The sequence below is a fragment of the Sphaerodactylus townsendi genome, linkage group LG05, assembly GCF_021028975.2.
Source record: "Sphaerodactylus townsendi isolate TG3544 linkage group LG05, MPM_Stown_v2.3, whole genome shotgun sequence".
NCBI lineage: Eukaryota > Metazoa > Chordata > Lepidosauria > Squamata > Sphaerodactylidae > Sphaerodactylus > Sphaerodactylus townsendi.
In genome coordinates, this window is record NC_059429.1 from 111980104 (window position 1) to 112001513 (window position 21410).

Consider the following 21410-nt stretch of genomic DNA (forward strand, 5'->3'; position numbering starts at 1 on the left):
TGTTGCTTTTTAGACTAACTGGAGTTTCCAGAGCTGACACAAGGGTAGCCTTGCATAGAGCAAATTGCAGTAGTCTAGCCTAGAGGTGATGTGACTATTGCATGGATCACAGTGGTTAGATCAGTCTGGGAAAGATAGGGCACCAACTGCTTCACCTTGTGGAGGTGGAAAAATGCCACCCAAGTAGTACTTGCTATCTGGGCCTTCATTGTCAGGGAGGCATCCAGGAGCATACCCAAATTCTTGAAGGTCAAGAGTATGGGTGTGCAGAAGTTCTCTCACTGATTGCTACCCCCTGTCCCCCATTTTGGTGAAAGGAGCACAGCTATTTCAGTGTGGTCCCCTGTGTTCCCATGCCAGCAAGGCATTTGGCCATAATCAACCAAGTCAAACGCTGCTTGCAGATCCAGAAGTATCAGCAGCGCTGATCCACCTTGATCTAGGGGTCTCCGGAGGACATCCATAAGGGTGACCAGAGCTGTCTCCATCCTATGGCCATCACAGAAGCCAGATTAATTAATCAAAGTCATTAGTCAATGTTGTATAAGCATATATGATTCCAAATCATCTTCAAGGTGTGGGTATTGACCTTTAAGGCCTTACGCGGCCTGGGACCCTCGTACCTTCAGGACCACATTACCCCATATGTCCCAGTTCGACCTCTGCGTTCAGCAGAGGCCAATTTACTGGAGGTCCCTGGCCCCTCAATGACGCGGCTGGCCTCCACTCGGCCCAGGGCCTTTACAGCTCTGGCCCCTGCCTGGTGGAACACTCTACCACCAGCTATCCAGGCCCTACGGGACCTTGGAGAGTTCCGCAGGGCCTGTAAGACCGAGTTGTTCCACCGGGCCTTTAGAGAGACCAGCCGCTGAGAATACCTCCGCCCCCCCTTGCTCTACAGGGGTCCCCAACATCATCGGGATCCACTATTTTGCTCCTAGGAGGGTTGCATATGGGTTTTTGTGGGACATTGTTTTAGAATGTAATTGTTTTTAACTTATATGTATATTTTTATATATGATATTCTATTGTTCACCGCCCTGAGCCCTTCGGGGATAGGGCGGTATATTAAATCAAATAATAAATACATACATACATACATACATACATACATACATACATACATACATACATACATACATACATACATACATACATACATACATATATCTGATTAAGAATGAAGCCTTTTTCTAAGGAATTCTCTTCAAAAATTACAACCAATATCATAATATTTTACTAGATATCATCTGGACAGCCAATAATTGTGGACAGACAATCATTTAAACAGTGGGTATGTTTTCTTTGTAACAGGATACTACTACATCTGTCAGGTTAGGCCTTATGATGGAAGAAATGATCTTCAACCTTGCAGATACATACTTGTTCTTTAACGACCTAGAGGTAAGTAATAGGTGACTTCATTTTATATCTTTCTTTTCATTCACCTGTGCCCATTGGGGAAACTTGGAGCCCCAATATGCTGTTGTTGTTAGTGAGTAAAGTATCAGTTTAATCCTAAACAGTTGTACATTTCTAAACTCCCTGACTTCAGTGGACTTAAGAGAGTACAAACTCTGTTTAGGACTGCAATGTAAATGTATGAGATTGTCTTCAAAACATAGCCAAAGCTGTCTTGCATATGTCTTTATACTGTGAATATTATTTGAGGGTGAAGGACAGATTATAGTACTAATTTTGAGTCTCTTCCCCCATTAACAGCCCCAATCCAATCTGGAGGCGGTGGGCCACGGTGCTGATACTGTGCCCCCTTCCACCTCTAGAGGGGCTTTTCAGTGGTGTGGGGAGCAGTGAAAAGCCCAGGAGCTCCCCACAGCCAAAAAGCCCCATATAGCGGAATGGACGTACACCACCAAAAGGCAGGCATACATCTGAGGGCCAATATGCTGTGCAACCAACCCTCAATCCCGGTAGTTGGCTCCACCTCAGGGAATGCCCAGCCTTGCCCCCTTCCACACTGGTGTCCAAGTAGGCCTGAACTTCCAGGTTCTGCAGCAGAGCTGTGGGGTGGCTGGCTGGTGGCCTGCCTGTCCCTCTGCTGGGGTAAGTGCCCTGGGTAGCGTAAACGTGCCAGTGTGAGGGTGTGCCACTTCCACTAGCCCTCCCCCGCTTTGGATGGGGCTATAAGTTTAATAGTAAATTCTATTTTTCCTGGGATTTGCTACTTAGTTTTTAATTATTTTAATCCTACCTCATCATTATGCTGAATGTGTTTTGCATCAAAATGAAAATGACATGCAAGATTTTATGAACACAATAACTTTGTAAACAAATTTTTGCACCATTTAAAAACTTCACTCAAACAAACATCTAAGCCTTTTTCCAAGGAATGCAACATCAGGGATTTGGTTAATGTGGCTGTTTTGAGCTTAAACCATATCAATTACCTTGTAACCTGTTTGGGTGACTTTAAAAAAAAGATTTCAGAAGCTTTGTAGAACCAGTGTTACATGTAAACATATCATAATTTTGGTTCTGGTGGGTTTTCCAGGCTGTGAAAGCCTTCAACAATATCATAATTTTAATTTTGTGAGGCTCGTTTCCTTTACCCTTACTGACTCAGTTAAAAGCCTGGAGTTATACAGGATCTAGCTTTCCTGCTGGAGAAGCAGATTAATACAATGTATTGTTGAAGGCTTTCACAGCCAGAATCACTGGGGTGTTGTGTGGTTTCCAGGCTGTATGGCCATGTTCTAGTAGCATTTTCTCCTGACATCTGTGGCATCTGTGGCTGGCATCTTCAGAGGATCTAAATAACTTTGTCCAAATAACTTTGTAACATAGTGGTTTCACCCGGACAGATGTCCCACTCCTAGGTTCCAGCCAAGCCCAAGAGTTAAAAAGAGAAAGCACTTATTTTTCCTGGTGTTTGTGAAGGTCATGCAGTCAGAAAGCAACAAGCCCCCATGGAAGGGAATCCTGAAAAAGTACCCTCATGTAAAATTTTTGGCATACAAAGGTCTAAATTTGAAGGAATTTCTGTTGTGGTTTGTTAATGTGGTGCTGAAGTACATTGCTAAAATCCTGTGAGCCAAAGAAACCCCTTTAAAATCCGTGTTCAGCTTGCTAAAAAACTAGTTTTTAAAAATGTGTTTTTCAGCATGTGGTTTTCTGTTCTAAAAGGACTGTGACTTGCCCAAGGTCACCCAGCAGGCTTCATGTGTAGGAGTGGGGAAACAAGTTCTGTTTACCAGATAAGAATCCACCACTCTTAACCACTACACCATGCTGACTCTCCAGTAAGGAAACTGTTCTAATTTCAAAAACAGAAAGAAAGGCCATGATGAGATACGGCTGATGGGTAGGGAGCGGTGTAAACAGGTGTCTGCAAACCATTCTATAGCAGACATAGCCACCCTATTTTAAATCTTTTGTCTGTAGTCTTGTGGACTAGAAACTTGGTTTCTTGAAATCTGGTGTGTGCACTTAATAGCCATTCTGAAATCTGAATTCTGCCCTTTTCCATGGATGACAGGCATGTAGCAAATTAGTATCCCCAACAAAAATGGCTAACTATCACCCCCAACACCAAGTCTGCAATTACAGTACAGAGCCAAAAATGTGATTTGTTTACCCTGCCGCATAGGGAGTTTGGGCTAGCTTGAAATGTTCTTGTCTGTGTCTAGGAAGCTGATACAGGTGAAAAAGAAGAGCTTTATCTCCAGTTACTGCTCGAGGTGGTGTTCGCTTAAACAAACCCAAGATAATGATTAGAGTCAGACTTGTGTGCATGTGTCAGAAGTGGCATTTATGCAAAGTAAATATGTGTCTGTTTGAGGAATGTTTAGACAGTTCTAGTTTGCCTGTGAGTTATTGCCTTTTTTGGCTTGCTCCCCAAGAGTGTACTGGATTACCTGCCACTGCAGACTCCTCACCAAATATCGAACACCCTTAGTACAAAGAAAAGGCACTAACTCTCAGACATTGCTTTCTTTTAGCCCTTTCTTTGATTCAGCAGACCTGTATTGTAGTGTCTTCCACAAAAGTGAATTGTTCCACTCTGCCTCTCAGAACTTTTTTTTTCAGCCCTTCATCATAGTCTTCCATATGGTCCCTTTCCAATTATTCTCCTGGTTTGTTCCGATGCTTCTCAAACCTACTTTGCTCCTGTCTTTCAGGAAAGATCACAGAGTAGGTCTGCACGCCAAGTTTCATCCTTCTGCTGCCAACAGTGACTTTTTGGTAGCTTTAAAAATAAAAAAAATAGTAGTTATATCACTATAAACATCTGGTAAAATCCCTCTTGTGGCACAGTACTGATATGAAGGGTTCCTAATACCACTTTGGAAAGTGCCAGGAGAATTTGGCAGTAGTGCCTAGAGAGGTCAAATTTGAAGAAGATATGATATCACTTCTATGTGATGGTCTATATTGCCTCCCCTAGTCTGTGGTCTTCACCATAGAGATTAGGGAAATTCCTAGTGCTTCATTATGTGTAGGCCATTTTTATTTTTGCTCCTTAATGCCTCAGGTGTGAAAAAGTGGTGATGGTGGTGGTGAGCAAATTAGAGGTCTACACAGGAGAATTGCAGGCCTGAGGGGATACCAAAAAAACCCACAGAGAATATTGGTTGCGGTGGGTTTTCCGGGCTGTGTGGCCGTGGTCTGGTGGATCTTGTTTCGCCTGCATCTGTGGCTGGCATCTTCAGAGGTGTATCACAGAGAGAAGTCTGTTACACGCTGTGTCCAGTGAGAAGGGAATGTTTTAGTGGGGTATAAATTTTCATGTCCCCGGGTGGGGAACCAATCAGTAAGTGTTTGGGTGGAACTTGCTATGCAAAGGTGTGGTTGATACTATAGTATTGCAGGTGGGGGTTTTCAGTCCAGGGAGTGATTCACATTTGCATTCCCTGCAGCAGCAGTATTGGTGAATGCAAATCCTGTGTTTGGGTGGAGCCCATCGTCCATGAGGTTAGCATGCTCTTGGCCTTTGCTTCTGGTGTTTTTAAGTACTGATATACCTACCTATCTATGTACTCACTTTCTTTCCTAATGATACTTGCTTTAATCTAAAAAGGGAAGGATTGTTCATGCCTCTCAGACACCTTATCATCCCTGAAGAAATGCAGGGAAATAGGTGAGGTAGGGTTGCCAGGTCCCCCCCCCCCCCGGCTACCCACATGGGGTGGGGCAAGTGCCACTTGGAAGTGTCAGGGCAGGCAGGCAGAGCAGACAAGCCGTGTGAGGCGCATGAGTAGACTTTGGAACTGGAAATTTAATTGGAAGAGGGAATGGTAGAAAGGGAAGGGTGTCTAATCCTTTCCCTGCAGGCTATTTTTCTAATTAAAATGGTCCTTCCATTGGCTTTGCATCCCCTGTCCTTTTTCTCCTTGCAAGAAGAAATGCAGCTGAAAAGGCACACGATAAAAATGGTGCATCTGGAAATTTTATTTATTTATTTATTTATTTATTAAACTTATAGGCCGCCTCAACCCCGAAGGGGATCGAGGCGGCTCACAACATGGCTGTTCCAACGAATAGCAAATCAACAAATCAAATCAACAAATCAACGGATCAGCATATAAAAACTTAATCCCTTAAAACCTATGCAGCAATAGATTAAATAACTAAGTATTTTAAAACGAAAATTATTTAAAACAGGCGCCCGAACCAAGGCCAAGGAAGGGAGGAGAAAGGTAGGGCCCGCGATGTTATCAATGGATCAGGCCCAACCAAAAATAAAAGATGGGAGACAGGCAGCCTCAGATTCGGTGGGGGGCAGTAGGACCACGGCCGGCCTCTCCAAAAGCCCGGTGGAATAGCTCCGTCTTGCAGGCCCTGCGGAACTCACCAAGGTCCCGCAGGGCCCGGACAGCTGGAGGTAGAGCATTCCACCAGGCAGGGGCCAGAGCCGTAAAGGCTTTGGCCTGGGTCCAGGCCAGCCGTATCATTGCGGGGCCCGGGGTCACCAGCAGCTCTGCCGTTGCCGAACGCATAAGGGGTGATGCGGTCCCGTAGGTATGAGGGCCCCATGCCGCGTAAGGCCTTAAAGGTCATCAAATTTGAAGGACTCTTCAATTATGCTCCTGATAAATAGCCAACCATCCCTGTGCAGCTGCATTTTAGGCATTTCAATTGAAAGGTGAGGGGGAGGTCACAGATCTCCTGTGCCTCAGGTTATTCGGCCCAAGGAAATGCAGAGAAATAGATTCCAGGGAAGAGAGTCTGGAAGAAAGTGGAAAGAGAGATCTATACAGCTTGGTCTGCCATGGTTGAAAGTGTGCAGGAGCACCCCCAAGTGGTATAAGAATGATGAGCAAGACTGCTTTCATCCAGACAGGCATACAAAAATCAAATCTGTCCCGTATGCAAAAGTGATGGGAAGAAACCAGGAGTTGCAGGGAAGTGTGATGTCTCTCCTTATTGGGTCAGGACAGTTCTGTTTGTAATAGATTCCACCAAGTCTGACCTTATCATGCCTATGCATGCTATGACATGTTTTGCTCCTGACTGTGTAACAGTATCCCTCTGTCTGTGGGATTGCAACAGCAGAGGATTCTGCAAATAAAGTCAGTTTGCCATAATTGAATCAAATTAGTAGCGACAGTTAGACAATGTTTACACGGAGTGCCAGAGCGATGTAGTGAAGCTTGCCAACTCTGTTACCCAGTGCCGCTCCAAGTGGCGGGGGGAGGTATTTTTAAAAAGCAATGTTTTGTCATAGAGTTTCCAGTGACTCCTAGAGCTACCCATTATTACTTCGGGGTTCTGACATCACACACCCATGTCCAATCCCTCCCGCCGTGGTAGTGGTTAGAATATTAGGCTAGGTGTAGGTTCGAATCCCCACTATCATTAAATTCCCTGGATGCCTTTTCCCCATTGGCACTCTCTGAGGGCTACAGAGACGTTGTGAGGATTGTGTAACTGATGGTTACACAATCCTCTCTGTCTCTATCTCTATCTCTGCTGTACCTCCTATAGTTGCTATAAGATCAAAAAACAAACGGGGAGAATCACGTTGATCCATAATGTAAGAGGGCACCATTGGGAACATGCCAGAAAATTGACAATTTCCATAGTATTTTGTTATGAATTCTTTCAAGAGGAGGAACATTAAAAGCTTTAAGTTACTGTTTAGTTATTGATAACTTTCTAAATCTTCCTTCTACAATCCATAACAGCCTGAATTTTCCCTGAGTATATTCTGTCGTATTTGGGCTAATTTACATCAATTTACATTTGATCACCAAAGTACATGGTTTCAGAGGGTAGCCATGTTGGTCTGTAGTAAAACAGTTAGAGTTCAGTCCACTATACCCTGTTCTGCAGAAAGAGGATAGTACAATTTTGAGAAAATTGTATGCTTTCGCATTAAAATATAGTCCTACACGAATATGGGTATTATCGTTCATTTTTATGCATTGCCTTTGTCAAAACCATTGTTTTATGCATTGTTGAACATGGTACTTCGATACAAGAGCATTTATAGTTCACTGAATGCAGAGACGTAGCTGCAATGGGGACATCTGGGGCGGCTCACCCCAGGCACTGCCATTGCAGTCACATGTTGGGGGCAGGATGGGGTACGCACGCAGTTTATGCCCCGGGCACAGTTTTCTCTCCCTTCGTCACTGACTGGATGACTTTCAAACAGATGGGGAGAGCAATGCTAGGTAAACACTGGGACCCATGTGGAGCATTCTACAACAAAGAAGGTCCAACTATTCTGTGGAACAAACTCAAGAGGCAACAATATTTTGGGGGTATACGCTTTGGAGAGGCAAAGCTCCCTTTGTCAGATACAGGATGAAAGGATCTTTGAAAGCTTATACTCTGAAAATTAGGTTGGTCTCTGAGGTGCTACTGGACACAAATCTAGCAAAGTCAGTGGGGAACTTATCTGAACATTACAGTATCACAGCAAAAGCTGTTGGAAAATGAGTAGATCTCTTTTAATGAACCACATGACCGGGATGAGATTCCACCCATCAATTGTGGAGCCCAGCTTTTGCAAATGTCCTCATTACCAAATTTTAGTCGAGCAAGGCTGGAACCTCCTTGTCAGCCACCCAGATGCTCACATCCCCCTTCTTCACTCTCCGAGATCTCAAAAAGCAAAATCTGCAAGAATGAAAAATTAGTCTGGTAACTAAGCACTGTACTAAAATATGGGCTACATTCTTGCCTTGTCCTGCTTTCGATGTTTCACCCAGTAATACGATAGTGGCGGTCGGCGGCGGACTATGAGGTAGCGTCTCACAAAGTGTCATGGTATTTTATTAAGTTAGAAATGTGATCGCTACTGTTGTCAAACTTTAACGTACAGAACAATTCATTCACAAATGAGAAAAGCAGATCCCTCCACAAATGCCTTTCCCCTGACCTAATTGCACAGTGCAACGCAACTGAAATTGAGTGGGCCCGGACAATATCATTCCAGCGTGGCTTTCACATCATGTGTGCACAGCAGAGAATCTTTTTTATCATTTGGAAAAAGCATAGGAGCATGCTAACAGAAGGCTGCTTTTAATTTGGCTTTCTCGGGCCATGTAGACTGAAACTGACCAAGGAAGGAAGGAACTAAAGATATAACTGTCAGTATGGAATTGGCACATCAGCTTTGTCTATAGGAAGTCTCCCTTCGAACATACATAATTCAACTAAAGCAGTATCCTCATCTGTAACATTATTTTGTCATATTTTTCAGACAATTGTTTTTAAATGGTGCTGAAACAGATACACCTTTAAATGTACACATGAATGGACCCCCAGTCTTCTTTTTATTGTTAAACTAGCGGGGCCCGGCCACGCGTTGCTGTGGCTTATTGTGAAATGGGAAAGGAACAGTAGCAGCAAATCAATTGCGGAGGCCAGCAGTATGTGCTCATGCAAACACGCAGCCTGATACTGTGCGATGTCAGTGATGTGTGTGCCCGCATTCCTTGGGGGGGGGGGAATGGAAAGGCACCTCTCCCACACATCTAGGCTGGCTGGTCATGATCCTTTACCTGGGAGTAAGTTTGGTTGGTGGCAATGGGTGTCGCTTCTGAGGAAACCCTCTGAGGGGTGTGACGCAGCCATTCAAAGTATGTCACAGTTGCTGTACCGAGCTTACTCCTGAGTAATATGTGCCTGGTTTTCTTAACTGTAACCACAGTATTCAGGGAATCTAGGGTGCCTGGCCCCTCCCTCCCATCCCATGCATGTCGCCCCTCACTCTCTTCCCTCCCTCACTTCTCTTCCCTTGCATGCTGCCCCTCCTTCCCTTCCCTTCCCTTTTCCTCCGCTAGGGTGGGTGGGTCATATCAAAATGCTGGGCCCCCTGCCTCCCCTCCCTTGCATGCCACCCCTCACTCTCTCCCCTCTCTCACTTCTCTTCCCTTGCATGCCTCCCCCTCCGTCCCTTTCCTCTCCCTCCCTCTCTTCCCTTGCATGCCACCCCTCCCTCTCCCTCCCTCCCCTCTCCCTTGTGTGTATGTGTGTTTATGTGTTTCCCTTCCACTCGAGTTACTGCCTATGTGCTGTTTTCACTGCTCATATCTGGCCATCTGAGTGAACATTCTAAGCAGCACGAACATTCTAAGGGTGACAGTTACACACAGGCCGCTTCATGTCCTTCACCAGGGAGCACCAGGAAAAAGGTGTTTTACCTGGGCCAGGTGTGAAATTTCAGGTATGTGAACATCTAAAAACACTCTCGCCTGGCTGGCTATAGTGGCTGGGAATTTTCAGAGGAATTGGCCCAGCAGTTACTGAGGTATACTGTCATCAACAAATACACGGATAGCTTTTTATATATATAGATAGCTGCAATGGGTGATGGGGGATTCTCTTTGAACCTCCAGACCCTGGGGGGGGGGGGCTTTAACCCTTTCACCTCTCCCCATTTTCTGCATCTTAAAAACACCCTTTCCCAAGTTGCTGGTTTTTGGTAGGAAGAAACATACAGGTAGCAACCTGCATGATTCCTCCCAGTGGGGCAAATATCACTGTGGGGTGGGGGAGAACAGCTGACATCTGGAATATTTCATGAGGGAAAAGAGTTTACCCCTTCTCCCCTTCATACCCTAATCTGAATCAGATTTCTGCAGTTGTTTATTGAGCAATACAAGTGTTCTAGAGATTCACAGAATTTCTGTCTGACTTTTACATTTTCTGTGATACAAATCTCATCTGCATTTACATTTCAAGTATCAAAAATGTATGCATCAGACTATCCAGTAAAATACCTGGAGACATTGAAGAGCACAGTAGCCCTGTCACATTGATAGAAAATGTAGTTTGGCATTTAGAGAAGCGTTCACACCACCCTGTTATAGATGGCTTTACACAGTATGCCTAGAGAGCTGTCAACCAGGGAAGTGTGAGTTTTTACATATTTTAATATTCATAGTAAAATCATTCTTAACATTTGTCACAGTATCATACCAGAACTGAGGTAATTTCAAACAATTCAACCAATTTTTTCTACTATTAAATAAACTAAAGGGTTCTCAGTACACATTGAAAGGTAAAACCCTACTAATATGTCTTATAAAGCTGCCTTTTATGAAATGAGACCCTTATCTTAGCACTGCCCCCACTTTCAAAAGCAGCTGCAGTTGAGGGTCCTGGGAAGTGTGGAGTCTTTCCCATTAACTGGAAATGTGGAGGATTAGACTGAAGGCTTTATTTGAAGAAAGGATACTCTCTGCCACTATGTGATGACCTTTCCCCCATCTTCAGGCTTTGCAAAATCCTGTCATATTTACCTGACTTAATCAGAGATTAGCAGTCGTATTTTTCAAACAGTGAGTTTGAGCCTTCAGATTTTCCATATGAGCACAAGAACAAACTGAACAGAACCACAGGGATAAGTTCGAGGTTTTGAAGTGAACTTCATCAGGCTAAACCAGAATGTTAATCCGTCCTTCATATACAAGGCTCTACACACTATACCACATTGATGAACTATTTAGGATGATAGGGTGGGACACTTTGACTCGGTAAACATGTTATAAAATTAATGATAAAAACCTTTCCAATGTACAACTTTGCCCATTTAGTTTACCAATTTGGTATATGTTTTGCAGACAGAATACATTTTTGTGTCTGCCCGCAAGGGTCACAGAAGGAATCTTCCTAACTTTTTTAGGAATTGGAAATATCAACCCAAATAAAGAAACCGTTAAAATAACATTTGTAAAGATTCTGAGGTTAGGGGCCTCTTTCATTCAGACAATAAAGAAATTGGAAGGTAAGGTTTAGAGAACATATTTCTTAGAAGCCAAACTCTAAGTCTATTATATTAAATTGTATTTTGACTTTTAAACACTTCATAGTTTGTGTGTGTGTATTAGTATACCAAGGAAATTTATGCCTTCCTGTGACAACTTCTGTTGCACCTCACAAAGCAAAATTAGAATCCCCAAAGACATCTTGAGAAGTCAACAAAGTAAAAAAGAAACAATTTCTTGTTTGTGGAACATTGAGGTATTGCTTGTAGGACAATTGCTCCCAATTTTCTTACATTCTTCTAATTTATTTTATTCACTACAAATATTTATGTCCCATCTTATCTCTGCAAACTTAGGTTGGCTAACAAACAGCAGAAGCTTCAGGACACAGAACATCACACGTGCCCAACAAGTTAAAACCAGTACAGAATTAAAACATAGAGTTAAAACTCAGCTACGCCAACATATCCTCCACCAAATGCCCTCTGGGATAGAACACACCTTCCTGAATGCAACAAGTGAAGGCGCCTGCCTCACCTACTCTTGCTAGACCATGCCAGAGGAATGGACTTACTGTAGTCCTACTGGGAAATGATATTTGAGGGTTATGTGCATCCTAAGCCAATGACAGCTGTAACAGTGACAACCAGCAGTAGGAACTGGGCCTGGAATAGGGTTACCAGCTCCAGGTTGAGAAATACCTGGAGATTTTGGAGATGGAGCCTGAGGAGAGTAGAATTTGGTAAGGAAAGGGACTTCAATGGAATATAATGTCATAAAGTCCACCTCCCAAAAAACCATTTTCTTCAGGTGAACGGATCTCTCTCTTTTGGAGATCACCAGCCACCGCCTGGAGGTTGGCAACCCTAGCCTGGAAGCAAATAGCCAACCAGTGCAATTGATACAGTGATCTTTTTGAGTCCATTAGAGGTTAGAAATTACATCTCGAGCAGTGAGCTTTATCCCTAGAAATGCTCACTGCAAACAGAACTGTACCTTATGGCAAACTTCTCTTGGTAATGAGCTGATATATGAAATCATATTTTTTGTATTGTGTTAATTGTGAAATAACTGCCACCACCAGATTGTGTACTCACAATCACTAATTCAGATTTCTTCAGTTTGAACAGCTTTTCATACATAGCTGCCACCATTACGGTTGGCATCTCAGAACACTCGGCAAGGGATCTATTGTAATAAGTTTTGGTTTATTACTGTAGTATACAATTGTGGATGTTGGTTTTGTTTAGCACTTCCTGTTCTTTAAACTAGAGAGGTTACAGGTTTGGGCTTATGAACTATTAACAATGGTTTCCTGTTGAAAGACAATAATGTTTCTTTATGTGTTTCTATCACTGCCTCCATAGAGTAAAAAAACAAATTCCCCTCAGGTGAATAAAGAATTGTACAAGTGACCTCATTCATCGTCTGTTTAAGCACATAATGTTCATGTTCTGGGAATGTAGTATCTGAAATTTCACTTGTAATCTGATTACTGTAATTGACCAGAAATTGCTGGGAAATCTTCCCTTAGCTTAGGTTCTGTTGCACAAAATCTCTGTTGCTTTTTTACAAAGCAGTTCTCACTTCCTGTCTGATTATTTTTGGAAATGGTTTTCAGGATTGTGACCAGATACACATAGATGATGTGTCATCAGATGACAATGGGCAAGATTTAAGGTAAGGCACTCTGTGTTCTGCGATGGTTGAGGCAAGCAGATTGTATATATTAATCTCTGGAAGACAGCAAGCGGAATTCATTCAGGCCTGTGGCGGGAATTCCTGCTGTCACTTAAAGGAAAAGCCACATTGGGACATAACAGCTGCTTCATTATACTATAAGTGGCCTAGTACAAAATATTTCATGTATGAATTAGAATCCACAAGGCAATGGTATGTGAATCAATGCAGCTGCCTAATGCTGGGTCACACCACTCATCTGTTGAAATCAGTATAGTCTGCTCTGATTGGCAGCAACTCTCCAGGGCCTCCGGTGGAAGTCTTTTATATTACCTGTTACATGGAGGTATGGACTGCCGGGAATCAAACTTGGGACCTTCTGCATGCAAAGCTATAGATCTTCCAGCAGTCAGTTCTATGCTTGAGATTACTTTGCTTCACCTGAAAGAAAGAGAAGTATTTGTCCTTGTCTTTAAAGGGCTCACCCAGAAGCTAGGTTGTACTAAAGGTAGTGGAGAAGATCATATATATACTTCACCTGCATATGACTGTCCCCTTTCTTCCAACCTGGAAGAATGAAGGGGTTTGACTGTCCTCTTTCTTTCAACCTGGAAGAATGAAGGGGTTAAAGTTGGGGAAACAACAGTGGAAAAGAAAGGCAGTCTGGCTGGTAAAGGCCTGCCTAGCGCATTTGCTAAGGATGCTCTAACACTTGGCTCTGCTCCATCCATGGGCTTATTGCAGAGAGAAGCAGCTGATGGCCAAAGTGTGCTATCTGGCCCTCTAAAACTGCCTAGATGGCCCTCAGCATTGCTTCTAATTCAGAGGAACACCTCCCCTCCATGTAATTCCACGTCTCTCTCTCTCCCCACCCATTCTCGCTCAGGCCACAATATGAATAAAAGCTTCCTGGGTCCTTTTCCGTTGATTAGCAACTGAGACCTGGTCAGTTTCCCCTGTGCATTTCTCAGCTATTTGCTCCCATTTACAGTTATTTTTAGAAGTAAGCAGTTATTTTTACACTCACACAGAGTCAAAAAAGAGAAAAAAATTATGAATTCCATATATGACCCATCCTTCTTCATCACAGTTATCGATTCAGAAATCTGGCATTTCCATTTTTGCTGTATTTAACCACAGAAAATAAAGACTCATTTTAAGAGAATTCCTATCATTTGAATACTCCCAAGTTAAATCATACCATGACATTTTAAATTGGGCTTCATGCATGCATTTATTTCATTTATAGCCTGCCTTTACCTCAATTGGGGCACAAAATGGCTTACCTCATTCTCCTCCATTTTGTCCTCATAACTATCTTGTGAGGTAGGTTAGCCTGAGAGAGTGACTATGTCCAATGGTGCCCAGCAGGCTTCCATAATAGTATTAGGGATGTGAATTTGGATATTCCAGACCCTAGTACACCATTCTGTCTCTCAGTTGCAACAACAGTCAACAATGTCTGAAAGTACATGGCACTGATATTACAGCTTCTTGACACGTTGGACTCTACGAATGAGGTACAAGGCAAATTGACAATGGTTCAGTATTTGGTGACAGTTGACCTGGAAGGGCCCATTGAAATGTGTGGGGTCTCTTGTTCAGTTCCCATTCATTTCAAAGAGATGTGCATTCATTTCTAAGTGGGTTGAGTTCTTTGGCATTCCTGCCTCCCAATGTCATATTAACTAAAAAACATACAGGTACTATAGTTGAGGATTTGGTGCAATATCTTTCTTAAGTAGATCAACACAGCTAAATCCTATCCAGAAAAAGTAGACCTGCAGAGTAAATGAGTGGGCATTTACTTTATTTATTTCATGTATTGTCTCCCACAAGACTTAAAGTCCAGGATCTCTCCTCCGTTCTCCTCTTTCTACTGTCTTCATCTTAATGGGAAACATTGGTTATAATTTCACTCCTTCCCATTTTCCCTCCTTCCTTTGCCGCAGCACATATAATTTCTCAGCAGATGGCTTTCACAGTTCTGCCGCTGGAGCCAATCTGTGTCTGGGCTCTGGAGTTCATGGGGGAGTTGACTGGATGAGGAAATTAGCATTCCGCTACCGTCGAGTGAAAGAACTCTACAACACCTACAAAAACAACGTCGGCGGTAAGGGTCTCTCCAGCCCATCAGGGAATGTTCCTTCCCATCTTCCTCAAAGCCTCGTCTTCCTGTTCCTCAAACCAGATGCAGGAACCTGAAAATGTGGAGAAATGACTGTACTAGAGAAGAAGAAATGCTTTGTATATTAATTTCCAGCTCTTGTGGATGAATTGAGAAACAATGTGGACTTTGTTAGCCTGGATGTTTGAATCAAAGGCTTGGAGCAAGATTGCTCTATCCTTGCTTCGTTTCTTCTGTCATTGTTGCATGGTGCACATGGGGATGAAATATTGTTTGTCTGAGTCACATTGCTGGCATTAAATTGACCAATGTGCCATTACCCTCTATCGTAGACATGCAGAGACATATGTTTGCAGGTGTAACCTTTGCTTCATTCCCCCATCTGTACCACTTTGTTTCAGACCTTTGCAGAAAGTTCCCGAGAGGATGTTGGTAATGGAAAATGTTTTTCTTTTAAATCAAATTAATAGTCCATTTTGGTATATTCAGGAAGCAGATTTTGAATAGCTGGTTTAATAAGACAACAAAGAGCATTCTGGCAAACTAACAGGCTAACAGAATATTGTGATGTACATTTTAGCCTTTAATCTGTCGCTAACCCTGACCTGAAAGACCCAGGCTATCCCGATCTGGTGATATCTCAAAAGATAAGCAAGGTTAGTATTTGGATGAGAGACCACTGAGGAAGTCCAGTGTTGTTATGCAGAGGAAGGCAATGGCAAACTACTTCTGTAAGTCTCTTCCCTTGAAAACCCTATTAGGTTGCCATAAGTCAGCTGTGACTTAATGGTACTTAACTCTTGCACGCACATATGCACACACCCAACATATACACACACCCAACATTTGCAACAGTCATTTCTAGACCAGGAAGAATCTCAGTGGAGAAACTGCCATCACACAACAGTGGGGAGACCACAGGTGTAGCTCTAAGGGGGCGTGCCCCTGTGGGGGTGTGGCGGGGTGTTCCAGGATGGGACAGGGGCATTCCGGGGTGGGATGGGGGTGGAGGATGCACCGATACACTGGGCGCTTTTCCCCCTTGCTACGCCTCTGGGGGAGACCCATCTGTTCTGGAACCCAGCACCTTTTGTTGTACAAGTGACCTGGTATTACATCATCCCATCTGCTGTATAGCTGAACCAGAACAACAACAAAAAGAAAGATCAGTAATGACAATTGCCCCTCCAGGTATTTTAAACATGTGAGTTGCCTGCTGTTACCCAGAATAATGACCTTCCCATGTATAATAGGAATAATGTCTTGGCACATGGCTTTTCAGGGGAATTGAAATAATAACTAGTTGGAACAATCTGGCCATCTGTTTCATCTCATACCATTAGTTCCTCTCAGGCAGTCACTAATCTGCAGGAAATAGCCCGCACCTTTAATGATTACTGTATAAGTAATCTGTGTATGTTACGTTGAATATGTTTTAATAGTTCATGTGAGCAGCTGATCAAGATACCCCCCTCCTCCAAATTCCAAGGTGTTCTCTGAATTAGTTTTTAATTTAACTGGCACAGATGCTTCCAGTAGAGCTCCAGGCTCATTCAAAGACAGTATCTGGCTCAAGCTAGATAAGCTGTCGGAAGATCTGTAGATGGACAGTCCTCATTTTTTACAGGTCAGTAGAATCTGTAGGATGGCCCAGTTTAGATAGGATAAGGGCTGGGTCGAGCTGCATTGCCTTCAACTCCTCCCCCCCCCCCCCACCACATGGAGTTGGGAAACATTAAGCTCAAGGCTGGGCTCAGCTTGGACTTGCTTTAAACCGCAGACTCCACCTCCAAAGCGTGCAGTTTAAAGCTGGACCCAGCCAGGCTGATTCTAGCCTTGAACTTTATACTGCCGGCTCCACTTCCAAAGCTGCACCTTCAAAGTCACGTGAACTTCAGAGGTGGAGTCAGCAGTATAAATCTGCACCTGGTCAGCCTTCAGTTTGGCTGGCCTCCAGCTGGTAGATCCAGCGTTAAACTACTTCAGCCTTGAACTGTATGCCACCCCCAACTCCACACGGAGTTTGGGGGCAGGATGCACAATTGAATGCTGGACCAAGACCCAGCCTTGAACTGCACCCCCACCTTGAAACTCCATGTGGAGTTTGGGAGTGGGGGCACAGTTGGACCCCGGCCCAGCCTTGAATTTTGTAACTGCTCCCGAACTCCACATTGAGTTTAAGGTGGGGGTGCAGTTTGATGGCAGCAGGGGATGGTTTGTGGAGGGGGGGGGGAGGTTCTGGGCTGCCTGACACACACATCCCTTCAAGCAGCATGTCAGGCTAGAGTCCTAGCATCCGGTTATGTCCTTGTCTGCATTCCCCCAATATCTTTTTCACAGTCTCATTCCCAGAGCTGCTATTCTTGCTACTGAGGAAAATACTTAAGGTACATGTAAGATTAAAGGGGAGCGAAGGCAACATAATACAGACTGATCTTGTCAGATTTCGGAAGCTAAGCAAATTCATTACTTGGATAGGGAATTACCAAGGAGGACTCTGTAGAGCAGGGGTAGGGAACCTGCGGCTCTCCAGATGTTCAGGAACTACAATTCCCATCAGCCTCTGTCAGCATGGCCAATTGGCCATGCTGGTAGGGGCTGATGGGAATTGTAGTTCCTGAACATCTGGAGAGCCGCAGGTTCCCTACCCCTGCTGTAGAGGAAGGCAATGGCAAACCACCTCTGCTTCTCACTTACCTTGAAAGGCCCTTATTGGGTCACCAAAAGTCATTTATGTAGGTAACAATAAAGGGATGTCAAGTTCTGTGTCTCTTTGAGGTCAGATCTTGGCTTATAGTCTCTGGAAGTGAAGGCATGAACAAGAGCTTTTGGGCTTTAGCTGAAATAGTTTACTTGCCACAGAAGCTAACGGGTGCCTCTGTATGTTAAAATCTGACTCCTCTTCTATCCCATGGAGGAAATTAATGGAGGCTAGAGTCCAACTGCAAAGTCTGAGCAATAATGATTTGGAGATATTGGGAAGATCAGCAGCATCCTCTGTGGTGAATAAAACATCTGTATAACTTGAACCTCATCAGCACCATGAAGAGAGGCTGTAGCATGTTCCCATTTATACTTGCAGTTGTCTTACCAAAAGTCACCCTTACCATATTTAGATTTTTTTGAAACTGTTCCTTGATACAGGAGAGCATTTATCTTGCAAGATACCCCTTCTCGTGTAATGCAAGGTCAAATGCAGGGGACTGCACTCTCAGACTTTGAGATCATGCTTCTGGACAGATAGAAACTTTGGACAATTGCTTACTGGAATACTGTACCTTTTGCAGTGTTAGAGATTTGTGGACTACTCTTTTCTGTGGTAATGAGGGGCTGTCGATAACAGAGGAGGTTAAGAAACTTTTGGCAGGCATTGATTTAGGAGTTACATTAGCTATAGCCAGTTTTTTTGCTCATGCTATATAATATTTTTTGCTCATGCAATATAATATTTGAGTGGAACAAAGGAGAAATATAATATATATGATATACACTATATGTCTGCAAAAGTGCTTTTTAGGCTTTTCAGTGTTGATAATATCACTCATTATGTGAATGCAATAGAAACAAAAATGCAGGAAAAAGAAGAAAAAAGAACAAGAAAAGGAAACTATATCTGTGCACTGTTAAGTAAATTTATTTTTGTTATATCTAGGGCGATATTCCTCAAGACCTGTAGCAGTACCTTTAAAGTAACAAAAAAAATGTCCAGTGGCACCTTGAAGGCTAACAGTATTTATTTCAATATGAACTTTTGTGAGTCACAGTTCACTTTAAAGGAAGTCATACCAGGAATCGTACTTAAGGAAAAGATTAGCAGGGGGCAGGGTTAAGGCAGAGAGTGAATTCTGCCATAAATCTTTCAAGTGTAGAGTTTGTTTTTGGTGGGGTGGGGGGTGGGAGAAAGGTATTAGGTGTGACTCTCAACATAAAACTTCAAAGTGTGAACTCTGTGTGTGTCTGAAACAGAGAATTGGCAATTACAAATAATGGATTAAAAGAGGTCACTTAAGATAGCTAATTTGTTTCCCTTAGTGTCATCTACTGACACATACAGGTTCATGAAAAGCTAAGCTGGTATGGTATCTCATTTGCCAGTGCGTAATTTTTTCCTCCAACCCTGATTTTACAGGATAGGTGAAAGCCTGCTGAAATCAGGTGACATTAGATCTCAAGGGAGAGCCTCAATGAAAAGCTTGCTGTCAGAGGCCATGGTCTGGTAGACATGAGTGTTCTAGACCAGTGGTTCTCAACCTTCCTAATGCTGCGACCCTTTAATACCGTTCCTCATGTTGTGGTGACCCCCAACCCTAACATTTATCCATTTTACAGATGGAGAACACTGATGCAGAGAGTCTTTGGCGGCCCTTGTGAAAGGGTCGTTCGATCCCCAAAGGGGCCGCGACCCACAGGTTGAGAACCGCTGTTTAATCTGGACAGTCAGTTCTGGGGAGGTGGTTGATATAACTGGGACATCTTCAGAGGCTAAAACTTGGAGGGATTAGGATTGTTCTGCCTTTAGTCCCACAGGGACACACGGCTCATTGCAAAAATTGGGCGTTTTCTGGGATCCAGAGGCCAGCAAAGGTCTTGCCACAGCAACATTACCCCCATTTTTTGCTGAACAAATAGAAGATGAGTTTGGATTTGTATCCTGCTTTTTTCAACCGTAAGGCATATCAAAGAAGTTTACAATCACCTTCCCTTCCTCTCCCCATAACAGACAATGTATGTGACAGGTGGGGTTGATAGAATTATGAGGGAACTGTAACTAGCCCATGATCACCCAGCAAGCCTCATGTAGGAGTGTGACTAGCCCAAGGTAGTCACCAGGTAGAGGAGTGGGGAATCAAGCCCTACATCACACTGGCTCTCTTTGGGTAGAAAAGTTTTTCTCACCTTCTGCCAGATCTCTAGGAAGCCCTGGCAGTTCTTAGACAGCACGATGGGAACAGGGCTGGTTCCAAGTTTTGGAGGGCCCGGGCAAGGAGTGTCCATGGCCTCCACCACTAGAACCCCTGTTTGTGTGATCCTTTTCCCACTACCACCTAAGGTTTTCCTTCCCTTGCCTACTATCCTGAATGGTTTTTCCTGAATGATGCTGAGAGTGTGTGCAGATGGGCACACAGGTATTGTGCCAGCCAGAAGGCCAACCATTGTACACAACCTTCTCCTCCCTTCCTGGGCAGCATATGATTGGATCCTCTGTGGGAGTGAGCCCTGCCAGAAACTCTAGGCCCTTCCTCGGGGTAGGCTGATGCTAGCCCTGAGAAAGAAATGATGACTGTGGTGGAGAAGAGGTGGGCCAAGCCTGATTCTTGCCCTACCATTCCAGTTTTGAGGAAGGATGTCTTGCCCTTAGGAACCTGGAGCTGGCAGTGCAAATTCAAACAAGTATAGGATTGCCTCCATTCCTGCCCCATTCCCCTCCAGGCCAATCAGCTGGCCAGTAGGGGACTTAACCAACAGGCCTCAGCCTCTGTTGCTGGCAACATAGCAGTGTCACTTCCAGTGCACACCGTAAGTGACATTGTGTCACCCACACATGCAAGGAAGCTGTGGTATTTGGGCAAAAACTTTATGGTAAAAATCAGTCCTACCATAGAGTTTTTGCACAAATATGAGAGCATTGCTATGTCCCTGCTGACATCATGACGTCACATCCGCTGCATGCTAGAAGTTATGTCCCTGCCTTGCTGTCGATGCGGACCTAGACCTTGTTGATTCTTTAAAAATTACCAGATGAGGTCTGGGTATAGAGCATCAGGGGATTCTACTAGTAGGGGAAGAGCTCCATGTTACATGTTACAGGATCAGTTCAAGGAGAGTTGAAGCTGAAGAGCTGAAATTAGCCAGGCTACAGACACAGACTTTTTTTTTTAATTTTCCCTGCAAGCAACTTCCCACAGTGCCGTCACTGTGTCTCGGTTTTTGGCAAGCTGTCTCGGCACTGCAAGTGGATGGATATGTGGATGGTGGGTGGATGGTCGTGACTCTTGGACAGGGGATTGGTCTAGGTAGATTTCTGGTACATTCCAACTCTGTGATTCTATGGTATTACAAAGCCATATGCAAGCGATTCAGCTACTTCCCATCGGAGCTCAACTACAAATGCTGCTTTCTATATCTGTAGGTTTAATAGGAGCTCCTAAGAGAGAAACCTGGCTGCAGTTAAGAGCTGAACTGGAAGCGCTGACTGATCTCTGGCTAACACATGCCCTGAAAGCTCTGGATTTGATACATTCCCGGTAAGAATGGCTTAAGGAATTGTCTCCAGGCCGCAGAAGTTTTTGCTTTCTTCTACTACTGCAAACAAATCAAGTCCCATATATTCATAGCACGTGTTTGGCCCAGTTTTCAGCGAGGGCATCGAGGCATGCCTCACCCAAGGGAAGGGAAACATTGCCTGAAAATTTGGCTGCCAA

General features: G+C 43.8%; 1 protein-coding gene across 4 annotated transcripts in view; it reads left to right on the forward strand.

Moving 5' to 3' along the window:
* The window catches only part of EYA2 (EYA transcriptional coactivator and phosphatase 2), a 162953-nt gene that overhangs the window by 132312 nt on the left and 9231 nt on the right, over window positions 1–21410 (forward strand). For all 4 annotated transcript variants that reach the window (XM_048496798.1, XM_048496797.1, XM_048496796.1 and 1 more), the window contains exons 10-13: window positions 1315–1404; window positions 12802–12860; window positions 14813–14973; window positions 21119–21233. In XM_048496798.1, coding sequence (XP_048352755.1) covers window positions 1315–1404; window positions 12802–12860; window positions 14813–14973; window positions 21119–21233 — 425 coding nt within the window. The remainder of the gene's footprint in view (window positions 1–1314; window positions 1405–12801; window positions 12861–14812; window positions 14974–21118; window positions 21234–21410) is intronic.